We start from the raw sequence: 14,065 nt of genomic DNA, 5'->3' as shown, positions 1-14,065 counted from the left end.
ATATTGTAGATAAATGTCGGATATAGAGACGAGAGAGCTACATGAAGAATGTAAATGCTCTGGAAAATATCAGATTGCGTGAAGAGGACAAGAGAAACTATCTACAGCTGGGACTAATGATCGTTGGGAGCGTACTGTACATAAAAGTCACGTGACCTCGAACAATAATATTGCGGTTTCTTTTTGTTTTTGGCTCATACTCTTTGTATTGTATACTCTGCATTATTTACTTACTTGGCATTAGATACCTAATAAGCCGCTTGACGCTTCTTATACTTAGGCTGATCCACCGACTCAACCTTCAGCGCCGTCAGCACAGGAGTAGTATGAATCAAGTCCAGACTCTCCAACTTAGCACCATCCGACTCAAGCACCCACAGACTCAAAGCCAAATAGTTGGTACCCTGGTAGTTGAGAATACCCTCGGGAACAGGGAAGCTCGTCTGAGGACCGATATTGTTCACATACTTGGCGTACTGGTACCCGTTGACATAGAGCTGGACACGGTAAGCCGCGGGCGAGGAGGTGGTGTTCCCGAAGTTAAAGTACAGAGGAACATCCCAGCCCTTCTCGATGTTCAAATCGAAGTTTGCACTGTAAAACTTGATTCCAGGGGCAGACAGGCCGTCGAAGGGGCTGTCGGATATCCAGCTCTGGGTCGGCGGCTGGGTCTGGTGGAATCCCTGGCGCTCGGCGTATAGGCCTCCCTCGTTGAGTGGGCCGCGTACTTTGTCCAGGTAGTCCTCGCCACCCAGGTTTCCGGTCAGCTTCCAGCTGATGTCACTAGCGGAGCGACCGGACAGGTCGTAGTTCAGGATACCGCGAGGGTTCTTCATTTCCTCTTCGCCGATGATCCAATTTTCGTCTAGGCCCATGTTGTCCACGACTACGGTGAACACGTACGACTTGCCCTTCTTTAGAGTTGGTAGTGTGTAGGTTCTGTTGTGGTCGCTGTCAATGGATATTCCACCCCATGATCCTAGGTGGTTCTCGTTCAACCATACTGAGCTGCCGAATGCGCTACCCCCTTGAGTCTGCACGAAGAAAGTTTTCTCGTTACCGGTTGCGACGAAGTGGCCCCGGAAGAGGAGGGTTCCGGTGTGGAATCCGTAGTCAGAGGAGAGTAGCGAGATAGGAGTCTTGAGTTCATGGACGCTATTTTTGGTGGGTTTGTTTGCTGGAACCCATGTGGAATCATCGTAAGAGTCTTGAATCTCGGGTAGAGTATCAATAGACTTCCACTTTAGCCTCTTCAGAATAGGAAGCTCGATCTTCGGTGCGGTATAGACGACGCTGCTGGACCAGATTCCGTTCTTGTCGATCTTGACCTGCGCTTTCTTCCCGTTGATAATCAGGTTCTTGGCATTGGTCGGAGCGCCAATTACCTCAATCGGGGTCGTGGCGTTGAAATCAGCAGTGAGATGAAGGTCATTGCCCTGCAGATAAGCAGTCCGCACGAGGTAACCAGCCTTGACGATGAGAGACGAGGCGGCTGCCTCTTGGGAACTATAACCAGGGCGTGTTCCCTTGGTTGGGAGCTGAGGGACCCAGTAGTTGTAGGCAGAGTTCCGATCTAGTAGTTTAGTCAGTTGCGATGAAGCAGAGCGGTATCGGAGAAAGCACTTACCCAGAAGAATTATCTTCAGATCACCCACTTGCACAATACGGCGAGTGACTGAGACGTCCCAACCGATAACAACCGCCTTACCCACCTGCTTAATGGTGATGTTCGACGACGAGCCTTCAATAACCGAAGCCTTCGACTGGGAAGAGACAGCCAGCTCGTGATGCTCGCCGGGGCCGCTGTACAAGACAAGAATCTTGGACTTACCAGACCCCGTCCAGGTAAACACCTCAGCAGAGGAGTAGAGGATGTTGGTGCCCGCCACATCATAGTTAACGACATGAATCTTGGAATCACGGCCGCTGAGAGTGAGGCTCCCGCCAAGCTGGGGAATGGTCACTTCACCGGCACTAGTAGGAACCTTGAGCTTATAGTCGACGGACCCTTGGCTCGAGTAGTCGGAGTGTCGAACGATGAAGAAGGACGAAGCCGTGTTGTCGTCTCCTAGCAGAGGAGTCACGGCTATATCAGACGAGGTTGTGTACTTGGAAGTGGTCAAGTCTCCTGGTGTTGAGAGAAGGTAGGCCGGTGAGACTTTGACAAAGTTACCAATCAGCTTCAGCTCGCTGTACTTCTCCCGGGTGATGTTTCGAGATTCAGTAATCGGAGAACCATAATCATAGGATGTGTATCCACCGGGGTGGCCCAGATTTCCCCAATTCGTACCACCAAAGATCTACCGGTGAGAGATTAGAATGGTGATTATGATATGAGAGCCGGAACATACCATGTATAGGTTGAGGAATGCAACTCGGAAGCTGAGATTGTTCTTATAAAACACTCTCTCGAACTCATGGTTCAGGAGAGCAGCACATTTCGTGAACCCAACACCTCCCCAGGGATCAAAGGCACCACCTTGAAACTAAACTCCAGTTAGATTGATAGTCCACACAGGAGATATCCATATATCTTACCTCAACTAGAGAGAATGGGGTCGAAGGGCTCTGGTCCATGTGTGTGGTATAGAAATAAGTGGGCAGATTACCCGCTGGCCAAGTAGAAGGGTTTGCGCAGTCAAAGCCGAGAGGGTAGCTGTCGTGGCCATAGATATCCACAGCCCCTTCGCCAGTTCCAGGGGCATTGTGGCCACCAGCTGAGGCATCGTTGCTAATAAGAGGCACGACAATTCCAGCATTCCGAGCCTGATCCTCCACGTATTGCATATAGGCACCGTCTGGAAACCCGTCGTATCCACAGCAAGCGCCACTGTACTCGTTCTCGGGTTGGTAAAGAATGACAGGTCCTCCATTGGTGATTTGACCCTTCGCGATGGTTGCGGCAACATTGGCAATGTAGCTAATTATCTATGTCAGTATTCACCGTGCTTTAAGTCTTACGTTTCGAAAGGATCACATACTTGTCCGTTGCCTCCAGGTAGGCCTCATCACTAGTTCGTAGAGTTCCATTCACGCGCTGAAGCCATCCCGGGAAACCACCACCCGATGCTTCAGCATTGATGTAGGGACCAGGACGGGCCAGAAGATAGATGCCAGCCTCTTTGGCGGCGTCGAAGAATGGCTCCAGAGCAAATATTCCATCAGCAGTATACTGACCCGGCTTACCTTCCAGCAGAGCCCAGTCGATATAGAATGAAACGCAGTTAAATCCTAGAGCCTTAACCTTTTGGAACACATCAATCCACAAAGATGGAACAGGCAGACTGCAGGAATCTTGGTTAGCATGATTCTTTCTTGAAAGGGCTCATTGATGCCTTCCAGCTTACCGATATGGGTGGATTTCACCACTAAATAGCATGATTCTCTCGCCATTGACAAAGAGAGACTTGTCATCCCAAGTGACCTATACAATTTGCTTGTCAACACAATCATCCTAATCCAAGGACCAACCCAACATACGTATTTCTGGAGCAAATCCCGCTTAACGGGATCCGGGTGCTCGGTGATACTAAAGCCATTTAGCGAATGGGTAATAGCAGCACCAGCGGCCTGGGCTGCCAGACAGGCAATGGCCCAAGAAGACGAGAGCTTCATGGCGGTCGTGACAATTCACACAAGGGTGAAGCGGTGTGCTAGGGACAGAGAGGAGAGGAAGCACTTGGACTCAGGTCCAATTTCCTTGCAATGCAGGGGTTGCGCCATTCATATAGCACGGAGGCTCGAGACATGTCTGACACGAATCAAGGGAATATGCGATTGCTGTACTACTATAGCAATGACCCCTTTCCCAAGCCAGACCTTTCGTCATTACCCCAGACAAATTGAGGGGTCCCCGGATGCTCCGTGTTGCATTGCGGGGGTCTATTTTTTCCACATATCAAATGGCAGGAGATTTTAATCAACTCGGAATTAAAAGTAAGCAATTTTCCTGCGGGGAAGTTGTGGAGGCCTGAATTTAGCCGGTGCACGTTGTATGAGATTCCTAATGATGCAGCTCACTTAGGAAACTACCAAGGGTGAACGAACCTAAGGGGAATTCATGATATTGGCTTTTTGATACGGCAAAGAGATCTCCGCATTAGGAGGAAAAAAATAAAACCATTTACACGGTGGTGTTGAAGCGATCCTCCTCATCGCCATCCTTGGTGTATGTCTCACGATCATCCACTTCGTCCTGCGCTTCCTGTCCAACCTCGAGATTCTCTTCCTTCAGTGCAATGTCCTCGGCCTCAGCAGTCGGCTCGGTCGGCTCGGTCTTGACACCCTGCCTCTGTGTGGTGTTGATCAGAGGGGTGGAGTCATTGAAGATACGCAGCAACATGGCGCGGCGCTCTTCCTTGGGAAGCATAAGGTTCAAAGAATAGAGGGATCGCCACAATGGCAGAACCATGGCCTCACTATAGTTCATGTTAGTAAGACGCAAATATCACTCAAAGGAATGTGAAAGGGGAAAACTCACGGAAGACCATCCTCTCCGACGTTCGCTTGGACGCGAAGAATGCTGCACCCCATGGGGATATCCTTCACTTGCTCGCCAATCTCGCCCAGAGACTTCCAGCCATCGTCGGTGACCTTGGGGAACATCTCCACGAGGAGACGACGCAGAGTCTCCCTTTTGGTCAGAACGACGGACCGTTCAGGGCCCAGCCACGGCTCGATGATTTTCAGGCCATCGGTCTGAACACGCCATCTGCAGACGTTCTCACGCTGTGCATCCTGCTTAACGAACATCTTCACACCGCAGTGGACGAACTTCATGCCATGGCCTTCATTGCAGGTGAGAATGTCCCGTCCCAAGGCACTGGTGTAGTAAACTGTGCGGGTTGGGAGACCTTCGGCATTGCGGACCATGAAACGGTCACGGGGGAATCGATCCGACAACTTGTAGAATTCATAGATAGGAACAAGCTCCTCGTGATTAGGATCAAGGTACTTGAACGGCTCCTCTTGACGGGGACCCTTCTTCTTGAAAGACTGTGCGGTAGGCGCGGAGGTAGAAGGTGTGCTGTTATCAGGAGTGTCAAGGCCAGTTCTCACTCCATGCGCTGGGGCGTGGACGGGCCGGTCACCGAGCATGACTTCCGTGCCATCGTCTAGTCTACTCCTCTTGGCAGGAATTTCTGCTTCAAGGTCACCTGCAGCCCGTTTCACGGGAGAAGCAGGGGTGGATGCATCGAGGGTAGCAGAGTACGGGAGTTGGTGAACGGCCTCAGCAACAGAGGTATTCTTTGCGAGTTCTTCCTCTACCTCTTCATCGGGAGTGACTAATTCATCCAGCGACTCGAGTTTCTCCAGAGGCTGTCCATTTACCTCGTTCTTCCTAGAATCAAGTTCCGCGGCGAGAGCTGCAATAGAACCCTTGGGGATAACGTTGGTGCTCTCCGGCTTGGCCTTGATTTCGGAGGTCTTCTCAAGAACTGTGATGAAGAAACCTCCAGTATCCTGCTGGTGGGGGTAGACACGCATGCATCGGTCAAGCGGCAGGTTGGCAGCTTCGCCTGTTGGGGCGAACATGCCCTCTGCAAGTCTGGCAAGACCATTGATGCCCTCCTGGTCTCGGTGCTCCTCGATCTCCTGCCAGTTGTTCCACATGCGGCCCTCTCGGTCCATCACTTTCCAGTTTCGCAGACCTGAAGCTCTCTTGAGGCCGGGCAGCTCCTGGCTGCAATCAATGATCTTAACGTTGGCAGCGCCACCGCAGCGTTCAATTGCAGTAGCAATGACAGCCTCGTTTTCCACGGGGTTCAGACTGCAGGTTGAGTAGACGACCCGTCCACCGACCTTCAGCATTTGCAGGGCGCGAACCAGGATTCGAGATTGCGTGCTGTAAAGTCCCAGAGCATTGCCAGGGGTCCAGTCCTTCCAGACACCGACGTTCTTGCGTGCGGTACCATCGCCAGAGCAAGGAACATCTGCCAGGATGCGGTCAAACTTCAAATATCTGTTTTGGGGTTTGCTGCCATCGGCAGTGGGCAGAGGAGGCAGCTTGATGGATGGGAACAGTGTGGCATCGTGGTTGGTTACTATTAGATTGGGCGAGCTCAGGCGCTTCATCTGGTGGATAAGCATGTGAGCGCGCTTGTAGTCGCTGTCGTTGGCAATCAGAAGACCGGTGCTTCGGCCATCGTCGTTCAATCCTTCGGGGCCGATGGGTTCAGGTCCAGCAGTGCCGTTCTTGATCTGTTCAGTAACTTGCGCAATCGCATCTTCCTCACCTGCATGAAGCAGCTCCATGAGCTGCGCAGACTTGCTGCCCGGCGCAGCGCACATATCCAATACAGTCATTCCAGGTCTAGCGTCGATGAGGAGAGGAGGAATCATGCTAACAACCTCCTGGCGACTGATATTTCCGACGTCGGTCTCGGCGACAAGGAACTTCTGGAACGAAGCAAAAGGTGCGAATCGGCGGATGACATTCTTAGGAGTGGTCATGGACCAAGCGAGCTGATCTGGGTACCACGAAACTGGGCGCGGGGGCTCGACGAATTCGTCCTCGTATTTGATAGAAGTGATTTCAGGAATGTAACGGTCCTTAAGACTCTGCTGCACAGCCAGCGCGTGTCTAATGAAAGTAAACAACAGTCAATATTACTTGAAACCTCCCGGGGCGCGTCGCAAAAAAAAGCCTAGTGGTGACTTACCCTCGAGAACCAGTGAAACGGAAGCTGTTGGGAAGATCCTTGCGCATGGTAGCCCAGAAGGCCTCCTTTTCCTCCTCCGGAATGAACTCGGGTTCATTGTAGTAGCGTTCGAACCTCTCGTTCTGTCTGGTAATATCTTGCCATTGAGCGCGCGTACGGCCTGCGCCGCCGCCACCGCCGCGGCCTCTACCACCCTGTAAGAAAGGAGACACAGTCAGTACAACAAACGTCTCATATAAAACGTCTGAAAGATAAGATTACCTTTTTGCCGCCACGTTTTCCCATTGTTATGATGTGGTAAGAGTTATAGGAAAGTGAACTTCAAACAAAATCGCCTTCAAAAAATCTCCCGATCAAATGCGGGATGGTTATGTAATCACCGGATCGACCACTGCAGGTGGGCAGAGTCGAAACATGATCCTCAGATGCAGATTGGGAAATCCGACAAGATATTGTTTCGCGTCGGAATTGTGTCTTTGAGCTGGGAATCGACGAAGTGCTGCACTTATAGCCCGCGGTCCTAGGGTTGGGAACGGTGGATCGGTCGATTTGAAGTCGATGTACTCCGCTGACATCTCTGCGAGCCACCTTTCGACTCGAAAAGTGAATCTTCCGGTGTCGATTGTATCAAAAAACTTGACTGAAGAGACCTCCTGTTTTGTGTCCATCCAGAGCTGTCTGAATCGCCTGATAGCTGCCTTGTCAAACGGGTCAATCAACTGTGCTGGCTCGTCTCCGTTGCCAAAGAGGCCTAGCTCCTGAGCTTGTTCGTTGGTGGCTCGGATACAGACTGTGTGTAGGGCTATTATGCATGTCTCCATTGAGGAAAGCACTTCCCATACTATCGAGTGTGGGATCTCGGACCTAGTACGGAAACGCAAAAAAGGGTGAACGATGTCTGCACTGATAGAGACCTTTTTGCATAGAATAGGAACACTTATCAAGTCCAATAGGTTGTCTTCTAGTATGCATCTTTGCGTTGGTGCGACAATCTCTGGAGCATTGAAGTGAATAATGTCGGTCGACTTCCACCACCATCGATCATCTGTCATGCAATCCTGCGCAAGAGCAACACCTTTGGGGAGCTTGAATTTGGCCAGAGCGATTCGGCGTGATTCCAAACAGACATGAGCAATGGTTGGATACTTTCTGTTAAGGACCCATGCTCGTCTGAGGTCTTCCTCTGGTAAGATATCTGGGTCGCATGGTTCTCCAATCTCAACGACTCGCGCTGGAAGGGCAAACTCCCAAATCAGCTCGCGCAACTCGGCTGGAAGGGTAGAGAATCGCGCCATGATGAGAGAGGTTCAGTCACTAAAATATCGATGTCGGTTAGAAGGAAACAGCAGTGGTGAGAAATGATGACCAAGTGAAGATAGCGAGAAAACTTACAAGAGCTCAAGAATTGAACCCAGTCAGCAGAGATGCCAATCGTCAAAGTAAAGTATCCAGATAGGTACTTGTGGTTTGAAGTTCTGACCAGGCTGGCATAGAGTAAGCGAAGAAGGGTAAACTCAAATGCAAAGAACTGTGAGATGTAGGAAACACGAGGACTTGGGTGCAACGACGACCATTTCCAGAGACTCGGCGATAGAGGCAACTACGATGGTGGTGATACTACGCAGAGAAAGAAAAAAAACCTCACAGTGCACTGGAAGAAATAGAACAAACAAAGGAGATAATTGGTATGCTTGCTGCAAAAGCAGCAAACTATATAGTCTACTATGGCAAACCATTAATTGCTATTTCACACACGAATTTGGGATCTAACAGCCCAAGGCAATGATTGATAGTACATTCAAATCAAAGCCGCCAAAAACCCAGTTTTCCTGGAGTATTCAGCAGCTATCTTCACACGCGATCATACTCTAGAACAACTTTACGAGATCATGCGGGACATGTCTGCGCGGATACGCTGGTAGTCGAGGATACCCTCGATGCTGCCGACAGCGCTCATGGCGAGATCCTGATCCCACAACTTACGGGTAGCGAAGTCCATGACGTCCTTCTCGGTGATCTGGCTGACAGTACGCTCAATGTCCTCGGCGCTCAGACGGCGGCCAGTGGTGATAATCTGGCGGCCGATATCCTCAGCGACGGCGGTAGTGCCATCGAGAGACAGGAGGATGGAAGCCTTAAGCTGGGCCTTGGCACGCTCAACCTCAGCGGAGCTGACGTTGTTGCACAGACGAGACCACTCGCGGAGAGTGAAGTGGATCAGGTCATCGAGCTGAGTGAGGTTCTCGCTGACAAGGTAGATACCCCAGAGACTAATACTAAGTCAGCATGTTTTTGATCAAGAATATACATAGATGATCAACAGGAAACAAAACTTACCCGGTGTCGCTGTAGCTGGTGGAGAAGCTCATGAAGCTGTTAGCCAGGTTGTGGTGGCTGACGTGGGAGCTGAGCTTGCTGCCGAGGAAGGGCGACTGGCCCATGGCACGGTCCCAGTTACCGACGATGGCCTGGGTGACCAGAGCGGTGAAGTAGTCATCATCCTTCCAGCTAACACCCTCGACGGCGAGAGCGATGTGGGCGGAGGGGATGGTGTCGTCACGGAGACGGACCTCGGAACCGATGAACTCGGGAATGCGCTTCTGCTCGGCAGTGAGGGCCAGGGCAGCGGAGGTAGGGGGCTTGCTGGGGAGGCCACCGAAGTGTTCCTCAGCGAGTCTCACGAGCTGCTCGTGGGGGATACCACCAGCACCGACCAGGACCATGCGGTCAGCAGTGTAGTTGGTCTTGATGTAGTCGGTCAGGTTGTCCCGGGTGATGGTCTGGATGTTCTCCTTGGGGCCGAGGATGGTGCGGCCGAGGGGCTGGGCCTGGTAAGCAGTGGCGTGAAGGTGGTCGAAGACAACCTCCTCGAGCTGTTTGTCGACCTCCTCCTGCTCGCGCAGGATCACATCACGCTCACGCTCAATGGCACTAGCCTCGAGCTTGGAGTTCTGAAGAATATCGGCGAGGATGTCGACGGCCTTGGGGACATCGTTGTTAAAGGCCTTGGCGTAGTAGACAGTGTTTTCCCTCTATAGTATTCGCGATCAGTATTAGGTACGGTAGACGTTGGTGGGTGGTTTCCCGGCTCGTACCGAAGTGTAGGCGTTGAGGTGAGCACCCATGTTCTCAATCTCAAGCTCCAATTGGTGCTGGGAGCGCTTGTTGGTGCCCTAGTCATATTATCAGATAAAAGCGCTTCGTAGTTTGGGGTTTGTAGGGTCGGACCTTGAAGGCAAGGTGCTCAAGGAAGTGTGCGGTTCCGTTGGTCTTGTCAGTCTCTGCCCGGCTACCGGCATCGATCCACACGCCGACCGTCGAGGTTTGGGCCCATGGCGAGTGATCAGTGGCGATCTAGAAGATTATTAGCTAAATTGCGATATCATTGAGATGAATTGCATGTTCGTACCGTGAATCCGTTGGAGAGGGTGGTGGACTGGGTGGTGGACGGCAACGCAACCGGGGACGCAAAGCCACGCTTCACGGGCTGGATGGACTTCAGGGCCGCACGAGTGCGGAGAGCCTGGTTTAGGTTGAAAGCAAGGCGCCGAGAAGCCATTGGGAGCGACTTGTATGGGTGGAGGGAGGGGGAAGGGAGAAGAGATGGAGAAAAGAGCTGATGGAGACGCCCTGAGGTTGAGGTTCCGAAGTCTGAAATTGTTCGCCCAGCTCAGCCAATTACATAACCCGCTTTTCCAAACCGCCCTTGACATCCCGAATACTTCCTTACACTGCATTAATTCATAATGTGGGCTAGAATACGGTCTAAATTGGCCTGTATATTGTCTTTTTTGTTCTTTATAATGTTCAAATGGGGCTTGCCTGATCCTAACGTATCCGGATATGCCTGGTTTTCCGATCTTTCAATTTCGGTCATCCAATTTCGCGTCTATTGATTGGCTACATGCCTCCAGCTCATACAAACCGGCTCGCAAACTGTCTGATGTTCTCCTCCATCGAAATATCCGCTGCAAAACCCAACTCGAAAGCACGAGCAGTATCAAATCGTGGAGTCCATGTTTGCACAAGCTTGTCGGTGGCAGCGTCATACTTCTCCTCCACGAGATCCCGACGCTCCTTGCCACCAACTTCCAACAAGGCATCCAACATCTGCTGCATACTAACCTTCAGCCCAGGAAGATTAACAGCTCTTGAATCTCCAAATGCCTCCTTGGGTACCTCACGGGCATGAATCAAGTTCTTGATTACAGTGTGCGGCGAGCAAATCCACATCTCCGTCTCCTTGGCCACCGGCAAAATAGCCTTATTACCGTGGAAGGGCTCGCGGATGATATCACTGGCGAAGCTACTGGCAGCCTGAGTGGGCTTGCCAGCTCTCACGGTCACCGTGGGCAGACGCACGCACCGGCCATCCAGGAATCCGCGTCGCGAGTAGTCGTTCAGCAGTGTCTCAATAATGAGTTTCTGCGATCCATATGAGGAGGATGGCACAGGAGGGAAATTTGTCTCATCAATGACGAATCCTGGTGGTGCAAGGCCGTAGACTGCCAGTGATGAAGTGAAGACCACCTTCGTTCCGGGCACGGTCTTGCGTAGCCGGTCCAGAATGTACCGTGTTGCGTCGAGGTTGACACGGATGCCCAGCTCGAAATTGGCCTCGGAGCCGCCAGACATGATACCATGGAGGATATAGACTGTCTCGTAGGGGTTGGATGCGCTGATCAGCTCGTCGACCTCTTTGGTGGAGGTGAGATCCGCCTTGACGCACCTGAGGCGGTTTGCATACTGTGCAGCCGACTCTGGGATCTCGGGCTCAACGATATCGGTGATTGTCACGGTTGTCGTGGCTGGTGTGCTTGCAAGCAGGGAAGCCGCTAGTTCCTGGCCGACATAGCCCCCCGCACCGGTGATGAGAATCGACATCATGGATATGTATAAGACAAGGTAGTTTGGGTAATTGGGTCAATCGATGCCGGTAAGTCTGGCTATTAGCAAGAGGGCAGTGCAATGAATAGCAGTATATTCAACTATGTAGAACGGAAATTACATGCGTTGCCATTATATAGTAACACACCTTGCGGGGTTGAAGCGGAACTTGTCTCTCCCCCACGCTCGTTCGGTCATAGTAATTCCCCATCAGCCAATCGTATTATCATATCCCCCCAATATGATCGATTAGTCCAAGTTCTCGCGCATCAATTCCGAGTCATTTTCTCGGTGCAAGCCTCGGTCATCAATCCGATTACCGGGAGGCCCGGGGCAAGTCCGAGAATGCACCATTGGGAAGATGACCTACCTTTTTCATTCCTAGACGATGCTAGTAGCAATTACCGAAGTGCTGCTTCTTTGTTGGAATTGCTCTGAGTCTTTGCCAGATACGCTCTATATCGGTCGACAGACACTTGTAGAACAACTGGCAGCTATATCTACAAGAATGCTCCAATGTTGCCGGCGAAATGTTAGCAAGACTCAAATCGCTTGTATTGGCCACTTGCAGCTACCTAGGTACGGATATCATACGCTAACCATCTCATCACCTCAGATCAAGACACTCAGTATGACACATTCCAGCGTGTAAAATTCATCGAAAAGGAAAACTAAATTTTAAGACGCAGCCAAAAGTACATAGGCGGAAATACCTGTCACAAGAAAGGTGGAAAACATTCGATACATCACAGAACACGAGACGCCGAGGGAACATCAAAAGGGAATGGACATAACCAGAGACCAGAGATTAAGACCTTTATGCGGTACGCTTGTAGATACCAGCGACGATACAGTGGTCACGCTCGAAAGGCTCGAGGGTCAGCTGCTCCTTGGGCTTAATCTTCTCCTCGCGCATCTTCTGGACCTCCTTAGCGAACACAACCTCGGGCTTGGCTGTGCTGTCAATACAGTTGGCCTTGACGGAGACAATGACACCACCTCCATCCTTGAGGAACATGTGGGCGTTCAATCCGACAATACGGGCCTGATCGGGCTGGGCAACATCGGCAAAGATGACATCGACCATGGGGACGAGCATACGGTAACGGAGAGGGTGACGGGCATCCTCAACAATGGGGATGACGTTGGTACGGTGAGTGGCCATGCCGATCAGATCACGGCCAGAGCGGTGGGAGAACTCGACGGCGTAGACGTTACCAGTGGGGCCGACAATATCAGCGACGTGAGAAACGGAGGTACCGGAGGCAGCACCGATGTAAAGAACCTTGGAGCCGGGCTTCATGTAGATATCATCAAGACCACCCAACACACCAGCAGCCAACTAGAAAAGGGAGAAGACGTTAGAAAAGAAGGACTAAACAATAAGGCAGCCATGGCTATCGGGGCGATATTGAAGAATTCCGAGAAAAATTCGATGAAATCGCCAAGGATACCATGCATCTTTAGCCCAGGATAAGGAGGAGTATTTACCTTAGAACGGAAGGGGTTCCAGACACGGTACTCGTTCTTAGTGACAGTACCATCCTCAGTTGCGGGGCCCTCGACGGAAATGCGCTTCTCGCCGTAGACAGCAGTTCCAGGCGTAAGGTTTTTCGTCACAAGCATGTCTTCCTTACCACCGCGAGCGACGAAGATACCGGCGTGACGGTGAGGCTCCTATTCGCAAGAGAAAAGATTACGTTAGTGACTGATACCCATGTCCATGAGAATTTCCAACACTTACAATGACAACCTTGGCACCACCACGAGCACCACCACCACCGCGGGGAGCACCACGGCCACCACGAGGAGCACCACGGCCACCACGAGGGGCACCGCGACCACCTCCACGGCCGCCACGGTCACCGAATCCACCACGGCCACCTCCACGGCCGCCACGATCACCGAAGCCACCACGGCCACCTCCACGGCCACCACGGTCGCCGAAGCCACCTTCAACAAGTCAGCAATGTGAACTATAGTATCGCAACAAGAAACAGGACCATGGCCATCGGTGCGGTAGAATCACCAGCGAGATTTTGGACCTGAATGCTTGCTGCTCAAATGGATCGGACTGAACAAACCTCGACCACCACGGCCACCGCCGCGATCACCACCAAATCCACCACGTCCACGAGGAGCGAAAGAAGACATTTTATGTGTGTTGAGAAAAGACTCGGTTATAAAAGAAGTCAGAGGAGAGGGAGGTTAAGCTGTCGTTTCCGAGTGCTTGAACCGAGTGTAGTTGAAAATTGGAATAAAAGTTCCGAGAGTCGATAAAGAGGGAGAAAAAAATTGGCAACGTATCAGAGATAGTTGGATCAAGCAATTCAAACAGAATTGGCCGCTGACTATCTGTCGGATACGGATCGATACCGATGCTGCTCGTTGATGCGGTCGAGATTTTTTTTTGCGCCTTTGGGATCTTTCAGAAAATCAGAACGGCGCTAGGTTGTTTCCAGTTTAGCGTGTCCTCCGTGTGAGAGCGTCACGTGAGAGCATTCCTCCATGTGTAT

At 51.5% G+C, this 14,065-nt stretch overlaps 6 protein-coding genes across 6 annotated transcripts; all 6 read right to left on the bottom strand.

Moving 5' to 3' along the window:
- Nucleotides 1-248: 248 nt before the first annotated feature.
- Nucleotides 249-3,615, bottom strand: LCP9604111_5927 (glycoside hydrolase family 35 protein; the record flags this gene model as incomplete). Its single annotated transcript, XM_039073791.1, has 7 exons — nt 249-1,573; nt 1,628-2,300; nt 2,352-2,486; nt 2,539-2,920; nt 2,982-3,284; nt 3,348-3,424; nt 3,481-3,615. 7 exons carry the CDS (start codon nt 3,613-3,615, stop codon nt 249-251), a joined length of 3,030 nt encoding a protein of 1,009 aa, XP_038927962.1.
- A 508-nt stretch (nt 3,616-4,123) lies between these two features.
- On the bottom strand, nt 4,124-6,947 carry LCP9604111_5926 (tRNA (cytosine-C5-)-methyltransferase; the record flags this gene model as incomplete). Its single annotated transcript, XM_039073790.1, has 4 exons — nt 4,124-4,418; nt 4,481-6,583; nt 6,663-6,856; nt 6,924-6,947. 4 exons carry the CDS (start codon nt 6,945-6,947, stop codon nt 4,124-4,126), a joined length of 2,616 nt encoding a protein of 871 aa, XP_038927961.1.
- An 83-nt stretch (nt 6,948-7,030) lies between these two features.
- LCP9604111_5925 (2EXR domain-containing protein) lies at nt 7,031-7,957 on the bottom strand (the record flags this gene model as incomplete). The annotated part of the gene is made up of 1 exon (XM_039073789.1): nt 7,031-7,957. The coding sequence occupies one exon, from the start codon at nt 7,955-7,957 to the stop codon at nt 7,031-7,033; it is 927 nt and encodes a 308-aa protein (XP_038927960.1).
- A 584-nt stretch (nt 7,958-8,541) lies between these two features.
- Nucleotides 8,542-10,221, bottom strand: LCP9604111_5924 (mitochondrial processing peptidase; the record flags this gene model as incomplete). Its single annotated transcript, XM_039073788.1, has 5 exons — nt 8,542-8,932; nt 9,000-9,694; nt 9,758-9,835; nt 9,891-10,016; nt 10,072-10,221. The coding sequence occupies 5 exons, from the start codon at nt 10,219-10,221 to the stop codon at nt 8,542-8,544; spliced, it is 1,440 nt and encodes a 479-aa protein (XP_038927959.1).
- A 356-nt stretch (nt 10,222-10,577) lies between these two features.
- LCP9604111_5923 (SDR family oxidoreductase) lies at nt 10,578-11,546 on the bottom strand (the record flags this gene model as incomplete). The annotated part of the gene is made up of 1 exon (XM_039073787.1): nt 10,578-11,546. One exon carries the CDS (start codon nt 11,544-11,546, stop codon nt 10,578-10,580), a length of 969 nt encoding a protein of 322 aa, XP_038927958.1.
- An 820-nt stretch (nt 11,547-12,366) lies between these two features.
- On the bottom strand, nt 12,367-13,703 carry LCP9604111_5922 (rRNA 2'-O-methyltransferase fibrillarin family protein; the record flags this gene model as incomplete). Its single annotated transcript, XM_039073786.1, has 4 exons — nt 12,367-12,891; nt 13,041-13,226; nt 13,294-13,502; nt 13,634-13,703. The coding sequence occupies 4 exons, from the start codon at nt 13,701-13,703 to the stop codon at nt 12,367-12,369; spliced, it is 990 nt and encodes a 329-aa protein (XP_038927957.1).
- Between the last annotated feature and the right edge of the window lie 362 nt (nt 13,704-14,065).

The sequence above is a fragment of the Penicillium roqueforti genome (assembly GCF_015533775.1).
Source record: "Penicillium roqueforti strain LCP96 04111 chromosome Unknown scaffold_15, whole genome shotgun sequence".
Taxonomy (NCBI): Eukaryota; Fungi; Ascomycota; class Eurotiomycetes; order Eurotiales; family Aspergillaceae; genus Penicillium; species Penicillium roqueforti.
Note: the sequence above shows the minus strand (reverse complement) of the source record. Positions and strands in the feature narration are given on the sequence as shown.